The sequence below is a fragment of the Coregonus clupeaformis genome, chromosome 27, assembly GCF_020615455.1.
Source record: "Coregonus clupeaformis isolate EN_2021a chromosome 27, ASM2061545v1, whole genome shotgun sequence".
NCBI lineage: Eukaryota > Metazoa > Chordata > Actinopteri > Salmoniformes > Salmonidae > Coregonus > Coregonus clupeaformis.
The window spans coordinates 35,092,070-35,109,886 of record NC_059218.1 but is presented as its reverse complement, the minus strand read 5'-3'; the positions used below and the strand labels follow the sequence as shown (position 1 = coordinate 35,109,886).

The 17,817-nt window shown below is 44.5% G+C and overlaps 1 protein-coding gene across 4 annotated transcripts in view; it reads right to left on the bottom strand.

The window, feature by feature from the left end:
- Window positions 1-17,817, bottom strand: part of LOC121541887 (disks large homolog 4) — a 103,982-nt gene that overhangs the window by 33,678 nt on the left and 52,487 nt on the right. For 3 of the 4 annotated variants that reach the window (XM_041851257.2, XM_041851254.2, XM_041851253.2), the window contains exons 2-3: window positions 7,802-7,963; window positions 3,725-3,781 (exon numbers count right to left, since the gene is read on the bottom strand). In XM_041851257.2, coding sequence (XP_041707191.1) covers window positions 3,725-3,781; window positions 7,802-7,963 — 219 coding nt within the window. The remainder of the gene's footprint in view (window positions 1-3,724; window positions 3,782-7,801; window positions 7,964-17,817) is intronic. The other variant, XM_041851256.2, reaches the window with a different exon arrangement.

The window sequence follows — 17,817 nt, the reverse complement described above, 5'->3', positions numbered from 1 at the left end:
GGAGGAGACATCAAAACTATGAAATAACACATATGGAATCATCAAGAAAGAGTTAAACAAATCAAAATATATTTTATATTTGAGATACTTCAAATAGCCACCCTTTAACTTGATGACAGCTTTGCACACTCTTGGCATTCTCTTAACTAGCTTCACCTGGAATGTTTTCCAACAGTCTTGAAGGAGTTCCCACATATGCTGAGCACTTGTTGGCTGCTTTTCCTTCACTCTGCGGTCCGACTCATCCCAAACCATCTCAATTTGGTTGAGGTCGGGGGATTGTGGAGGCCAGGTCATCTGATGCAGCACTCCATCACTCTCCTTCTTGGTAAAATAGCCCTTACACAGCCTGGAGGTGTGTTGGGTCATTGTCCTGTTGAAAAACAAATGATAGTCCCTCTAAGCCCAAACCAGATGGGATGGCGTAATCTGCAGAATGCTGTGGTAGCCATGCTGATTAAGTGTGCCTTGAATTCTAAATAAATCACAGACAGTGTCACCAGCAAAGCACCCCCACACCATAACACCCCCTCCTCCATGCTTTACGGTCGGAAATACACATGCGGATATCATCTGTTCACCCACACCACGTCTCACAAAGACACAGAGGTTGGAACCAAAAATCTCTAATTTGGACTCCAGACCAAAGGACACATTTCCACCGGTCTAATGTCCATTGCTCATGGTTCTTGGCCCAAGCAAGTCTCTTCTTCTTATTGGTGTCCTTTAGTAGTGGTTTCTTTGCAGCAATTTGACCATGAAGGCTTGATTCACATAGTCTCCTTTGAACAGTTGATGTTGAGATGTGTCTGTTACTTGAACTCTGTGAAGCATTTATTTGGGCTGCCATTTCTGAGGCTGGTAACTCTAATGAACTTATCTGCAGCAGAGGTAACTCTGGGTCTTCCATTCCTTTGGCGGTCCTCATGAGAGCCAGTTTCATCATAGCGCTTTATGGTTTTAGCGACTGCACTTGAAGAAACTTTCAAAGTTCTTGAAATTTTCTGGATTGACTGACCTTCATGTTCTAAAGTAATGTCACAATACAACTGATTGGCTCAAACGCATTAAGAAGGAAAGAAATTCCACAAATGAACTTTTAAGAAGGCACATCTCTTAATTGAAATGCAATCCAGGTGACTACTTCATGAAGCTGGTTTAGAGAATAACAAGAGTGTGCAAAGCTGTCATCAAGGCAAAGGGTGGCTATTTGAAGAATCTTAAATGTAAAATATATTTTTATTTGTTTAACACTTTTTTGGTTACTACATGCTTTCTAGTTTTTTTTATTCGTTTCACGCGGTTGGCGGTAGGTGCACTTGATTCAGCAGCCCTAGCGCCGGGAAGGCAAAGTGTTCCCATTTTGAACCATTTCATGTGTCTGACGGTAGAACTCTGCCTACCCGGCAGGCCTAGAGAGCAAATAAATTGCACTTATAGGCCTACCGCTGGCCAATCTGTAAAAATAAGCCTTGAATGCACAGCAAAGTTCATAATGTGAGATTTCTAAACTTTTAAAACCATGACTAGAGAGAGACTCAACAAATACCCAAAGAGCTGCTGTTTTTATGAGTAAGTTAATGTTTAAGTTGTTATTCAGCACTGTCAACACTTTGTTCAAAACTTTTATAAGCCATAAAATGTGAGTTCTCCCTACTTCCACTCATGCTACAACCAGCACTGCAGCTGCAATGAATGAGTAGAAAAGTGTTTCGATAAGCTTGTGTTGTTATTATTAGCGGCTTGTGTCTTTTTTAATATCGAGGAATATTTCACTTTCTCTGGTCATAGGAGTAACAACATGAATGGGTGTGACTTAAGTTTTGCCATCAGCTGGAAGACTGTGTCCCCTTTTCTCAGCGGAGGGAGGGAGAGAGGAGGGACGGTGAGTTGGGTGAGAGGCAGCCTCACCGCTGCTCCCTACCTCCCCTCAGACTGACCATCAGATGCAGGCCATCAGTCCAGTAAAAAAAATTAGCAAGTAATACAACAAATGATCTATTACCAGTGTGATCATATACCTGCATTTAAAAAATATATAATTTCAAAATGGTCTGAGAAGAACAACATTGGCAGGGCAATTCAAGCATATCCAATATGCAGTGATAATGTATTGGGCCTATAGCCTACTGTACAAACCTCATTGCTACAGAACTGTTTTTAATTGGTTAACGTAGCATAGGCTTATGTTTTTTAAGTAATGTTTTAAAAAAAATCAGAGTGGTAGATTTCAGTTTGCATTTTGACTCAAAAAGTGATCTTGACTCAGAAAAGGTTGGTGACCACTGCCACAAAGCATCAGAACAGAGCAGAACAGAGCAGAACAGAGCAGAACAGAGCAGAACAGAGCAGAGCAGGGCAGGAGTCTTCAGTGTTGTTTGCAAACTGAGCACACTCAAGCACTTAGCAGCCGACGAGATGCACAACTGACACCACAACTACTGCCATCTGCCTATAAAATCACATCAGTGGCTTCCTGTCGCTGCAGAAGCAAGAGTGTGTGTGTGTGTTGGGGGAGATATAATTTATTGGATCACTGCCGACCGGCTGGGGAGCTGAATCCCTAAGGAGCACTCCACACAATACAGCATCACATCACAGCTCATACCGACACACACACACACACACACACACACACACACACACACACACACACACACACACACACACACACACACACACACACACACACACACACACACACACACACACACACACACACACACACACACACACACACACACACACACACACACACACACACACACACACACACACACACACACACACACACACGCCATATAAGGATTAATGTGTTCAGATAAGAGAAAACAAATATTATATTTTCTTCTCCTCACCCTTCCTGCTTCATTTCTAATGAGCTGCATATACTGTACGTTACTGTATATACATTACTGTTTGTATGGAGGAAAATATCATGCTCATTAACACCCTCAACTGCACTTAAAATAAATATGCAGAATAATGGTCCAACAGCAACTGCACTTTGATCATAGCAACTCTTATCTGCCTTCATCATTAAAAACATTGCATTAGAGTTAATGCAGCATGGCCACCTTTTCAAGGTTATGAGGAGCCGAGAATGCCACAGTTAAACACTGCCCCCCCCTGGCCACAGTCTATCCCTGCTGCACTGGCCTAAAGCCTAGCTCTATCAAACGTTCAGTACTTCACAGAAGGTTTATCCAAATATCCATATCCTGTAGACCATTGACACAATATCACAACTGGCCGTGGCAATCAGCCAGTCAAATAGACCAGGCAGCAAAAGCTTTTCACCACAAAATAAACAATACTAGGAGCTTATTACACATTTTTCACTGTGATCCAAAACAGAGTCCAACTTCACAAATAAAAATACACAGACATTAGCCAAAAACAAGTGGAACATGCAGAAGATGAAGCCCCACTCTGTAGCAACAACAACTCTGCAACGTGAGAATGACCAGTCCAGATGCTGATAACTACTGTGTGAGCATGACCACATAATGACAACATCACAGATGACCACTATGACCACATCACAGATGACCTCATACTCGTTGAAAGAATATATGATGCAACAGAACTGTGATGATACAACCAAGTTTTACTTGTGACATCACTGCAGGACTGGTAATGATGTCACAATGGGAGATACATAATGATGTAAGAAAGCCACAGTGATGATGGTGATGACAACAACCCAGCTCTGCGCTCTTACCAGTGTGGAAACAGCAGAGGTGTACATAGGAGTGTGGCCTGACGACATCAACACCGGCTGCAAAACAACAGAGAGGAGGGTAAAGGGTAACCAGAGCAGGAGAGGGGTAAAGGGGAGAGAGTAACTGGAGTGGAGGAGTTAAGAAGAGGGGTAACTACTGGGGAGGTAATAAGAAACAAGGAATGGGGTGCACGGAGAGGAAGGGGTAATATTATGGCAAAGAAAGTCGGGATAAAATAGTATAAATGGGTGTTGTGTTATAATCTAGTGTTGTGTTATAATCTAGTGTTGTGTTGTAATCTGGTGTTGTGTTATAATCTAGTGTTGTGTTATAATCTAGTGGTGTGTTATAATCTAGTGTTGTGTTATAATCTAGTGTTGTGTTATAATCTAGTTTTGGGTTACAATCTGGTGTTGCGTTATAATCTATTGTTGTGTTATAATCTAGTGTTGTGTTATAATCTAGTGTTGTGTTATAATCTGGTGTTGTGTTATAATCTAGTGTTGTGTTATAATCTAGTGTTGTGTTATAATATAGTGTTGTGTTATAATCTGGTGTTGTGTTATAATATAGTGTTGAGTTAAAACAGGAGAGCAGGGTAATACACTGACAGGTTATATTGCAGCGTGTTAAGCAGGTAATCATACAGAGAGGTGCAAGAGGAGGAAGAGGAGGATGAAGAAGAAGAAGAAGAAGAAAAAGAAGAAGAAGAAGAAGAAGAAGAAGAAGAAGAAGAAAGTAAACAAAGGAAGAGGAGGAAGAAGAAGAACAAGAAGAAGAAGAAGAAGAAGAAGAAAATAAACAAAGGAAGAAGAAGAAGAAGAAGAAGAAGAAGAAGAAGAAGAAGAAGAAGAAGAAGAAAGTAAACAAAGGAAGGATTATCCAACTATTCAACTGGAATAGAAGGTAGTTAGTATTGTTTGTTCAAACAGGGTTAGGAAAGAGAGGGAAAGCCAGAGGATGAGTGTTAGGAAAGAGAGGGAAAGCCAGAGGATGAGTGTTAGGAAAGAGAGGGAAAGCCAGAGGATGAGTGTTAGGAAAGAGAGGGAAAGCCAGAGGATGAGTGTTAGGAAAGAGAGGGAAAGCCAGAGGATGAGTGTTAGGAAAGAGAGGGAAAGCCAGAGGATGAGTGTTAGGAAAGAGAGGGAAAGCCAGAGGATGAGACAAGAATAAAAAAATGGGGACATGGAACTAGACATTGAACTGGATATGTAATCAGGCCAAAAATTATAATAATAATAATAATAATAATAATAAAAACACAAAAAACCTGCAGTCAGCACCACCACCATCATTATTCTTGTCATTGGGTGGAACGTTCCATATTATAAGCTGTATAACAGCTTGATCTCTCCTTGTCCAATCAGCAACAAGGACCAGACCTATCCACTTTAAATAAACATTGACGAACACTAATGATTATTGTACAGAATAAATGCTTTTGATGTCAATAAACAGAACATTTCACATGAAGTGAATCCAGTTTCTCCAGTGCAGAAATAGAGTTGCAGTTCCTCTTAATTAACACATGAGGGGGCAAATAATACCCTCCAAACTGAGTGAACAGACACACATAAGACCTTAATAATGGATCTAACTCCATCTCAAAGTGGAACCAACAAAGTAGTGAGAGACGATGAACATCGCACCTGCACTTTGTCATAACATAGAGATAATGATCAAATGTATGTATTGTTGTAATTAAGCAATACCCTAACCCGAATCAGTGATAATCTAATCTAACCTTCATCTACACTAAAATAGAGCCAACAGGGAACACTATATCTGTACTTGGGATCAGTGGAACAGGTAATCCTGGAGATCAGACCAGACAGTCTCACTGAGGGGCCTTTGATATGAGCAGCATGTACAGACAACTGAAAACAGAGACATCAAGTCCCCTTAGGTCCTGTTGACACTGCAGCAAGAGTAGGACGACTTAACTGGACTGATGATTGATGATGTCATAATGCAAAGATCCAAATGTCACATCATAGACATGTCCTCAGTGAAGTCATAATGATTTTTCCTTCAAAAAATGTCATACGATTTAGGATCGTTTTCAGGCTTCTTGACTCTAGACTACAGCCTGCTGGATCAGGGAAACCACATGGATCAGAACAAGTCCAGGAAAAGGCAGGTCATATTATTCATGTCACAGTACACAAAAGAAACCCAACACATAGACTGAGTGAGAGACACACTGACAAACTGTGAATGTTGATTGCAGAGACAACGACAAATGTGAACGCATGTTTCCCAAGAGGATGCACTGAGAGAGAGAGATAGAAATAGATGTAGAACGATAGAAGGAGTTTGTGTGTGGGTGGTACCATGCATGGGTGGATGTATTTGCTTGTGATTGTCTGTGTGTCCTTCTTTAAAGGGGGAGCTGTATGTGCAGTGATTAATGAGTGTGTCCTACCTGACAGAGGTACAGTGCATTCGGAAAGTATTCAGACCCCTTGACCTTTTCTACATTTTGTTACGTTAACAGCCTTATTCTAAAATGGATTAAAACGTTTTTTCTCCCTCATCAATCTACACAAAATACACAATAATGACAAAGCAAAAACAGGTTTTAATACATTTTTGCAAAAAAAACGGAAATATTAAATTTACATAAGTATTCAGACCCTTTACTCAGAACTTTGCTGAAGCACCTTTGGCAGTGATTACAGCCTTGAGTCTTCGTGGGAATGACGCTACAAGCTTGGCACACATTTATTTGGGGCGTTTCTCCCATTCTTCTCTGCAGATCCTCTCAAGCTCTGTCAGGTTGGATGGGGAGCGTCGCTGCACAGCTATTTTCAGGTCTCTCCAGAGATGTTCGATCGGGTTCAAATCCGGGCTCTGGCTGGGCCACTCAAGGACATTCAGAGACTTGTCCCGAAGCCACTTCTGCGTTGTCTTGGCTGTGTGCTTAAGGTCGTTGTCCTGTTGGAAGGTGAACCTTCGCCCCAGTCTGAGGTCCTGAGCGCTCAGGAGCAGGTTTTCATCAAGAATCTCTCTGTACTCTGCTCCATTAATCTTTCCCTTGATCCTGACTAGTCTCCCAGTCCTTGCCACTGAAAAACATCCCCACAGCATGATGCTGCCACCACCATGCTTCACCGTAGGGAGGGTGCCAGGTTTCCTCCAGACGTGACACTTGGCATTCAGGCCAAAGAGTTCAATCTTGGATTCATCAGACCAGAGAATCTTGTTTCTCATGGTCAGAGTCCTTTAGGTGCCTTTTGGCAAACTCCAAGCGGGCTGTCATGTGCCTTTTACTGAGGAGTGGCTTCCGTCTGGCCACTCTACCATAAAGGCCTGATTGGTGGAGTGCTGTAGGGATGGTGGTCCTTCTGGAAGGTTCTCCCATCTCCACAGAGGAACTCTGGAGCTCTGTCAGAGTGACCATCAGGTTCTTGGTCACCTCCCTGATCAAGGCCCTTCTCCCCCGACTGCTCAGTTTGGCCAGGCGGCCAGCTCTAGGAAGAGTCTTGGTGGTTCCAAACTTCTTCCATTTAAGAATAATGGAGGCCATTGTGTTCTTGGGGATCTTCAATGCTGCAGAAATGTTTTGGTACCCTTCACCAGATCTGTGCCTCGACACAATCCTGTCTCGGAGCTCTACCGACAATTCCTTCGACCTCATGGCTTGGTTTTTGCTCTGACATGCACTGTCAACTGTGGGACCTTATATAGACAGGTGTGTGCCTTTCCAAATCATGTCCAATCAATTGAATTTACCACAGGTGGACTCCAATCAAGTTGTAGAAACATCTCAAGGATGATCAATGGAAACAGGATGCACCTGAGCTCATTGCAAAGGGCCTGAATACTTATGCAAATAAAAATCTGTTTTCGCTTTATCATTATGGGGTATTGTGTGTAGATTGATGAGGAAAAACATTTATTTAATCAATTTTATAATAAGGCTGTAACGTAACAAAATGTGGAAAAAGGTAAGGGGTCTGAATATTTTCCGGATGCACTGTATGTAACATACGTGAGTTTGTCCTACCTTGATGAGGGAGATGTACAATATGTGTGTGGCGTGTAGTGATACTGTGTGTGTGTGTGTGTCCTACCTTGATAGGGGAGATATGTGTGTGTGGCGTGTAGCCATGCATTGCCTCCATGGCGGCGAGGTTCTTATCGCTCATGTGAAGCATCTCAGCGCTTTTCCCTTGACCCAAATGGGCTGGACTGTGCTCCAAGGGGGGTGTCTCCTCATCCTGGTACCGGTACTTCTACAGCGAGAGAGAGAGAGCGAGAGAGAGAGAGACGTATGGGAGGAGGAGAGAGAGGAGAGAAGGGGGGTTAATGCTATTAGGAATCACATATCAGGGTAGATCAGGTTAACAATTATGATGGGGAATAAAATTGATACAGTTACATATCAGGATATTATGTTTGACAATATAGCATATTGTTTTGACAATATTATTTTGGCGCTAGTTGGCTGTACCTGCACCTGTACCTGCACCTGCACCTGTACCTGCACCTGTACCTGTACCTGCACCTGTACCTGTACCTGTACCTGTACCTGTACCTGTCCTGTTCCTGTACCTGCACCTGCACCTGTACCTGTACCTGTCCTGTTCCTGTACCTGCACCTGTACCTGCACCTGCACCTGCACCTGCACCTGTACCTGCACCTGCACCTGTACCTGCACCTGCACCTGCACCTGCACCTGCACCTGCCTGCACCTGCCTGCACCTGCCTGTACCTGCACCTGCACCTGCACATGCACCTGCACCTGCACCTGTACCTGCACCTGCACCTGCACCTGCACCTGTAACTGCACCTGCACCTGTAACTGCACCTGCACCAAACCTCCTTCATAGCTTGTTCTCCATCTTCTATTTTTGTTTTCAGCACTTATATTTCTCTGACTGATCAAAACTCGTTTTCTCATGGCTCTCTCTTGTCCCTCTGCAGCAGACATATGGTGAGCAATATGTTTGGAACATTGAATCGCAATAAAATCACAATATCAAATCGCAATACATATACACTGAACAAAAATATAAATGCAACATGTAAAGTGTTTGTCCCATGTTTCATGAGCTGAAATAAAAGATCCCAGATATTTTCCATATGCACAAAAAGCTTATTTCTCTCAAATGTTGTGCACAAATTTGTTTACATCCTTGTTAGTAAGCATTTCTCTTTTGCCAAGATAATCCATCCAACTGACAGGTGTGGCATATCACGAAGCTGATTAAACAGAATGATCATTACACAGGTGCACCTTGTGCTGGCAACAATAAAAGGCCACTCTAAAATGTGCTGTTTTGTCACACAACACAATGCCACAGATGTCTCAAGTTTTGAGGGAGCGTGCAATTGGCATGCTGACTGCAGGAATGTCCACCACAGCTGTTGCCAGATAATTGAATGTTCATTTCTCTACCATAAGCCGCCTCCAACGTCGTTTTAGAGAATTTGGCATTACGTCCAACTGGCTTCACAACCGCAGACCATGTGTATGGCGTCGTGTGAGCGACCATTTTGCTGATGTCGACGTTGTGAACAGAGTGCTCCATGGTGGCAGTGGGGTTATGGTATGGGCAGGCATAAGCTACGGACAACGAACACAATTGCATTTTATCAATGGCAATTTGAATGCACAGAGATACAGTAACGAGATCCTGAGGCCCATTGTCGTGCCATTCATCTGCTGCCATCACCTCATGTTTCAGCATTGTAATGCACGGCCCCATGTCGCAAGGGATCTGGAAGCTGAAAATGTCCCAGTTCTTCCATGCCCTGCATACTCACCAGACATGTCACCCACTGAGCATGTTTGGGATCCTCTGGATCGAGGTGCACGACAGCGTGTTCCAGTTCCCGCCAATATCCAGCAACTTCAGACACAGCCATTGAAGAGGAGTGGGACAACATTCCACAGGCCACAATCAACAGCCTGATCAACTCTATGCAAAGGAGATGTGTCGCGCTGCATGAGGCAAATGGTGGTCACACTAGATACTGACTGGTTTTCTTATATGAACTGTAACACTGTAAAACCTTTGAAATTGTTGCATGTTGCGTTTATATTTTTGTTCAGTATAGAATCGTGAGAATCGCAATACATATCGTACCGGCACCTAACTATCATGATAATATCGTATTGTGAGGTCCCTGGCTATTCCCAGACCTAGTTAACAACAGTATCATTTGAACGCAGACACTGTGCCTGTGCGCAAAACAGAGCCTACATCTCAGCAAAATGTAGCTCATATCCATGTCAACTTCCTGTGCTTCTGTGGTTGTTACACTTTTAATGCACCAACCAAGAAAGGGCATTAGCAATGTGTTTTTGTGGCTCCAATATGCTTCCATTTATGCACAAAAATAACAAAACAGCTGTAGCAAACCCACAAGAACATCTGAGAGCTGTTTTCGGACAGAAAATTGGGCCCTAAATGGGTCCACTGTGAAGTAAATCTAAGGCCATTATCCTCCACCACCAAATGGAGCAATACCACAGCAGCCCATGGCTCATACCTACCCAGCAAGCTAACACTCTGTTACTAAACAATAACCATAGCTACCACCCTACTGATATCCAACACCTGGGCAACCTTCCAACAGCTAGCTCACTGTGGTAGCCCCACACTGTGGCCTACACTGAATGACACAGAAAGCTATAATGTGCATGAAGGGTTTTAACACCAAGACATTAGAAGAAGGCCCTGCATCATACAGCCAATTTGCTGGAGCGACCTTAGGGGTTATTATTCATGTCTGTGTAACCAGTTCATAGCTAACCCCTGGCTAGCCTGCCCCCTGGCAGTGTACACTACACTCTGCAGTACTGCAGTCTGATGAGCCTCTGCCCATCCTTAGAGCCTAGAAGATTCTAGGGGTTGACTGAGTGTCGCCTGCCTGCCTGGTGGCCTGAGACTGAGTGTGGCATTCGGATTGGTGTCACGGTGCTACCATCCCCCCTCCTCTCTTTAGAGGCAGGCAGACGGGTCGGCGAGGGAGGTGCAGCACTGAGGAGAGGACTGGTCTCAGATCAGCTGCCTAGCAACCAGAGCAGAGCAGGGGGCAGTCAGCACTGCTGCTGGATCACATTACACCGAGACAGCAAGACCACAACACACAGGGAGAGAGAGAGAGGGATAGAGAGAGAGGGAGAGAGGAGAGGGTGAGAGGAGAGGAGAGGAGAGGGAGAGAGAGAGGGAGAGAGGAGAGGGAGAGAGAGAGAGAGAGGGAGAGATGGGGAGAGGGAGAGAGATAGGTGTGGGAATGAGGGAGGAAAGGGTTGAGAAATGGAAGAGGAGAAATGGGAAAGAGATGGGGGAGAGGGTTTGAGAGAGGGAAGTGGATACATGGGAGAGAGAGGAGGGAGGGGGTTTGAGAGAGGGAAGTGGAGAAATGGGAGAGTCAGCATAGAGGGGGGAAAGGGAAAAAAATAACAGCAGTGGGTGGGGAGGAGGAGAGAGCAAGGAGGAGGAGAGAGCAAGGAGGAGAGAGCAAGGAGGAGGAGAGAGCAAGGAGGAGGAGAGAGGTAATGTGTTACAAGACTCCTCCAACAATAGATGAACTAACAGAGAGAAATGCTGAGAGTAAAAATGTTTGAAAACATCCTTTTTTAATCAGAAGAATGTAGGCAGGCAAGAAAATAGATTTGATGCTGATCAAATCAAAGCTGTGGTAGGAGTGTACTTTGTATGTGATCATGTATGTTACAGTAACATGCACTGCTAGTTAGATTTAATGTAATTGTATACCAATGAATGCTTACTCTTAACTCAAGATAATTGAAGAAAATTCAATCAATGAAATCTCTCATGTGTGACCTTAAGGGACAGTCCATCCAGAACAGCTGCTGGCCAGGCAGAGATAGCCTACACACAACACAGCAACTCTCAATTCAATCACTACCGGTCATCTCCACAAAGGGATTACACAGACAATACATCAAGACAACCAAAATGTTTGGAATCATTTGGGGTTATTAAGAGAATGTGAACCAGAGAGTAATGTTATTAAATATGTTATACTGTATGTGGCTTTACATAAGTCCAGGGCTTCACTCCATTTGGTCAAATGACCTTTTGGCATCTCTAGTTTTAGTTGTCCACTCATTGGCTGGGATTCAACCCAGCAAGTCTAATAAGTATTGGAATGGGGCTTGTGCAAGAGTAACGCCAAGCCAGCCAGCAGGGAGGATGGAACAGGCCAGGGAGAGAGGGAAGGAGAGAAGAGAGGAAAGAGGGGAAAGAGGGGAGATAGTGTAGAGAGGATACTGAATTGACAATCATAAAATACACCAGCCATTCCCAGTTCCAGTGCATTATGGTAGCAGATACAGTAGATACTGTAGATAAGAGGCTCAATACTGAATCCAACAGAAGACAATAAAAGCAGCAGCATCAATGGGTCAGATTAATATGGGGGGAAATGTGTTAGCGAAGCTACTAAGCCAGCTAGCTGTCTGAAGTGCAACACCCCTAGAACAGAACTCTCTGAATAAACGGAGCACTCACAAGAGAACACTCATTAACAGTTCTACAGAGAACAGAGAACTGCAGTATCTCACTCATATGATTAATGGAGATCTGAGTCTTTGTGGGGGCAGGCAGGGGAGGGGTATTACAGGGTTATTGATTGTGTGATTGGCTGGTTGGCAGTGAGTGACAGCGGGTCCTCGGGTCCCTGTAAATAATAGCCCAGTGACCTGGGCAGTGTTCCGGTAAAGAGCTCATGAGTGAATTCCCTGGGTGTGCTAAGCATTGATCTCCATGTTGGGTGGAATCATCATAGTCTTTAATAATTTATAATTGGGATAGTTAGCCTCCACTTACTGTGTTTGTAAGCCTCAACTTAACTGGCCTTCTCCAAGACCTCCCCGATCTCTGAACTAGAACAGCATCTAAAGCCACACTAAACACACAACTTAACATTTTTGATGATGGCTCTAGCAAAAAAAAACATCTCTTACATTCAAATATTTACAGTGCCAATAAGCGCAGCAAAGCGCACGACAGAACTTCACTTCCTCAATCAATCTCTTCCACATGAAAACCAGAGACTTCAATGACAGTGGAGTGAATAGCACTATTATGACTGCCCACAGGTTGTGAGGTGAATGTGCGTCATTGAGGTTAATACAGGACATCATCACCATGGAGATCACCTTGGGAGTTAACCAGTATAGAGGACTAGTCCACTAGTACCCAGGAAGTAGTCAGGAAATGGACCTCCTCAGTCCTCACAATGGTCCCAGGCACAGTTATTTCCAGTCTGTAGAACTGGAGGAACAGGGGAAGGATCACAGACCAAGGGATCTATATATACCTCATGCTAAGACTGAAGCCAAGTTTGGGCCAACTATTTATCCTTTAGATCAAAGATTGTCTGTCTATGAGTAAATGCATATCAGTACTTCCATTTTGATTTTCAATACACTTCAAATGATTGGTACACTCCAACAAGTCTCACCAGTGCCTCATGTTCACATGGTGAATGGAGTAGAAGGGGAGGGAACGTAGTGCTATCTGGGCTTTGGAGTGGAGGCTGTTTGAGTGTGGGTGTGGAGCTGTGGACCAGGATGGTGTTGAGGGAGGGAGGGAGGGAACTAGTGTCTGGTGCTGAAGGGAGAGGAGAGGATGAGAAGTGGAGGTGCTGCCTGGGTCTCACAAGGATCTGAATAAGTTAGATACCACTGAGACAGCCCCATCAATCCGGGGGCCAAAGAGGAACCTCTTACACACAGAGCACTGTGGACAGACCAAGGAGGGAGTCCTAGGCACCTTCTTAAAGGACACAGCATGGCCATTTGGCAGAGCCCGAGAAGAAACGGTTTTGCAAATGCGAGCATTGTATATGTCCTACAGACTAATCCTGCTGCTGCTGCTGACACCAGCTTTAGTAGTACAGATCCTGTAGACCCATTGGATGAAAGCTTTCAGCCGGGAACAAGCTCGAGCTCAACATCATCTGACATGGAAGAGGAAAAGACTGCCCGGGGCTGGCAAGAGCCAAAGTGTATAGTCTATGAGTCCCAGGTCATTGAGCTCATGAAGTTCTGCCAGACCAGCTGCCATTTCCCAACACAAGATGAGGTTCAACAGCTAAAGAACATTCAGGACCCTGTCTGGAACATTCAGCCAACACAACATCCATATTCAGTTAGACTGATGTTGTAGTATAATATACACTGAACAAAAATATAAACGCAACATGCAAACAATTTCAAAGATTTTACTGAGTTACAGTTCATATAAGGAAATCGGTCAATTGAAATGAATTCATTAGGCCCTAATCTATGGATTTCACATGACTGGGAATACAGATATGCATCTGCTGGTCACAGATACTTAAAATAAATAAGGTAGTGGCATGGATCAGAAAACCAGTCAGTACCTGGTGTGACCACCATTTGCCTCATGCAGCGCAACCTCCTTCGCATAGAGTTGATCAGGCTGTTGATTGTGGCCTGTGGAATGTTGTCCCACTCCTCTTCAATGCCTGTGCGAAGTTGTTGGATATTGGCAGGAACTGGAACACGCTGTTGTACACGTCGATCCAGAGCATCCCAAACCTGCTCAATGGGTGACATGTCTGGTGAATACGCAGGCCATGGAAGAACTGGGACATTTTCAGCTTCCAGGAATTGTGTACAGATCTTTGCAGCATGGGACCGTGCATTATCATGCTGAAACATGAGGTGATGGCAGCGGATGAATGGCACGACAATGGGCCTCAGGATCTCGTCACGGTATCTCTGTGCATTACAAATTGCCATCGATAAATTGCAATTGTGTTCGTTGTCCGTAGCTTATGCCTGCCCATACCATAACCCCAACGCCACCATGGGGCACTCTGTTCACAATGTTGACATCAGCAAACCGCTCGCCCACACGACGCCATACAGGCTGTCTGCTATTTGGGCTGGCATGGTTACACGTGGTCTGCGGTTGTGAGGCCAGTTGGACGTACTGCCAAATTCTCTAAAACTACATTATGGTAGAGAAATGAACATTCAATTATCTGGCAACAGCTCTGGTGGACATACCTGCAGTCAGCATGCCAATGGCATGCTCCCTCAGAACTTGAGACATGTGGCATTGTGTTGTGTGTCAAAACTGCACATTTTAGAGTGGCCATTTATTGTCCCCAGCACAAGTTGCACCTGTGTAATGATCATGCTGTTTAATCAGCTTCGTGATATGCCACACCTATCAGGTGGATGGATTATCTTGGCAAAGGAAAAATGCTCACTAACAGGGATGTAAACAAATTTGTGTACCAAAGTTGAGAGAAATAAGCTTTTTGTGCAAATGGAAAATTTCTGGGATCTTTTATTTCAGCTCAACATGGGACCAACACTTGCGTAAGGGCTGTTCTTAAAATGTTAGTATGTTAGTGTGTAAAAGAACATCAACAACTGTTTCGTCGTCCAGCCCTTCTTGGACAGAGGAATCATCAGAATCATCCATTGTAATTATTTAGCCATCTCAGATAGACAGTGCACGGTAACATACTGTAGCTCCCGTAAAACCTGTAGAAACTAGTACCGCCCCCGTTTTGAAAAGCCTGCCTTTGAGGGTGGGAACACAATTGGACAAGGAAGTAGGGCTCCCGTCAGCTGTAGTCTTTACAAAGCAAGGGAAAATTAGTCAACCTAGATATCCTGCAATGTCGTGGCAGATAGGAACATCATTGAGACAATTCCAATGGCTCTATTGAACAAAGACAACGATATCTACACTGCTCAAAAAAATAAAGGGAACACTTAAACAACACAATGTAACTCCAAGTCAATCACACTTCTGTGAAATCAAACTGTCCACTTAGGAAGCAACACTGATTGACAATACATTTCACATGCTGTTGTGCAAATGGAATAGACAACAGGTGGAAATTATAGGCAATTAGCAAGACACCCCCAATAAAGGACTGGTTTTGCAGGTGGTGACCACAGACCACTTCTCAGTTCCTATGCTTCCTGGCTGATGTTTTGGTCACTTTTGAATGCTGGCGGTGCTTTCACTCTAGTGGTAGCATGAGACGGAGTCTACAACCCACACAAGTGGCTCAGGTAGTGCAGCTCATCCAGGATGGCACATCAATGCGAGCTGTGGCAAGAAGGTTTGCTGTGTCTGTCAGCGTAGTGTCCAGAGCATGGAGGCGCTACCAGGAGACAGGCCAGTACATCAGGAGATGTGGAGGAGGCCGTAGGAGGGCAACAACCCAGCAGCAGGACTGCTACCTCCGCCTTTGTGCAAGGAGGAGCAGGCGGAGCACTGCCAGAGCCCTGCAAAATGACCTCCAGCAGGCCACAAATGTGCATGTGTCTGCTCAAATGGTCAGAAACAGACTCCATGAGGGTGGTATGAGGGCCCGATGTCCACAGGTGGGGGTTGTGCTTACAGCCCAACACCGTGCAGGACGTTTGGCATTTGCCAGAGAACACCAAGATTGGCAAATTCGCCACTGGCGCCCTGTGCTCTTCACAGATGAAAGCAGGTTCACACTGAGCACATGTGAAAGACGTGACAGAGTCTGGAGACGCCGTGGAGAACGTTCTGCTGCCTGCAACATCCTCCAGCATGACCGGTTTGGCGGTGGGTCAGTCATGGTGTGGGGTGGCATTTCTTTGGGGGGCCGCACAGCCCTCCATGTGCTCGCCAGAGGTAGCCTGACTGCCATTAGGTACCGAGATGAGATCCTCAGACCCCTTGTGAGACCATATGCTGGTGCGGTTGGCCCTGGGTAGACCTCATGTGGCTGGAGTGTGTCAGCAGTTCCTGCAAGAGGAAGGCATTGATGCTATGGACTGGCCTGCCCGTTCCCCAGACCTGAATCCAATTGAGCACATCTGGGACATCATGTCTCGCTCCATCCACCAATGCCACGTTGCACCACAGACTGTCCAGGAGTTGGCGGATGCTTTAGTCCAGGTCTGGGAGGAGATGCCTCAGGAGACCATCCACCACCTCATCAGGAGCATGCCCAGGCGTTGTAGGGAGGTCATACAGGCACGTGGAGGCCACACACACTACTGAGCCTCATTTTGACTTGTTTTAAGGACATTACATCAAAGTTGGATCAGCCTGTAGTGTGGTTTTCCACTTTAATTTTGAGGGTGACTCCAAATCCAGACCTCCATGGGTTGATAAATTTGATTTCCATTGATAATTTTTGTGTGATTTTGTTGTCAGCACATTCAACTATGTAAAGAAAAAAGTATTTAATAAGATTATTTCATTAATTCAGATCTAGGATGTGTTATTTTAGTGTTCCCTTTATTTTTTTGAACAGTGTACTTGATGCTAGCGTGACCGTGCAATTGGCGAAACACAAAGGCCAGAATAATTTTTACAAAGCCTGACTCCATTAATTTTTGGATCAGACAGCAGGCTCAATCAACCAATGACGTCATTGGTTGAACTCTCCTGGCGCAAAAATTCAAAAATACCACTATGTTGTATAATTATGTCTGAAACATCCCAAATAGTGACTAGCGGTGAAGTTTCCCTTTAAGAATCAGACAACTTTTCAATGATCTCAATCCAAAATACCTTTTGCCTACCAAGGTTGATGGCATTGATACAGTCAAGATAGACACCTTCTGGTCTCCATGACAGTAGTCTCGCGTTGTCATACCTTCAAAATCACGTCGTTGTCACGCCTCCCTTGAAAGACTCCCGTTTTAGGGAAGCCTGGTTCTCAACGAGGGTACCACGAAAGTGATCTAATTTGCAGTGGCGCCATTCATTACACTTTTGATTCACAATAGACAGCCCCTGACCAGTTAGTAGCCTTTATGGACTGATGGATGATATCAAAGTGAAAGCCCTTACCATTAAACTGGATTCATCCCAAGGTCACAAACAGCTCTCTCAGATTACAAGGATAAGAAGCTATAGCCCAGCTAGCACATAACGTTCTGAGAACCATATGTTTCTTAGAGCTTGGTGAGAGCGTGGTTGTTCTATGGTTATTTTCCATACAACCTTCCCACAACCTTTTGGGAATGATACAGGATAGTTTCTTGGCTTTGGAACATTCTCAGCACATTGAACCTTCAGAATGGGAAGCATAGAAATAGCACACATAGAACAGATGTACCGCTTCTTA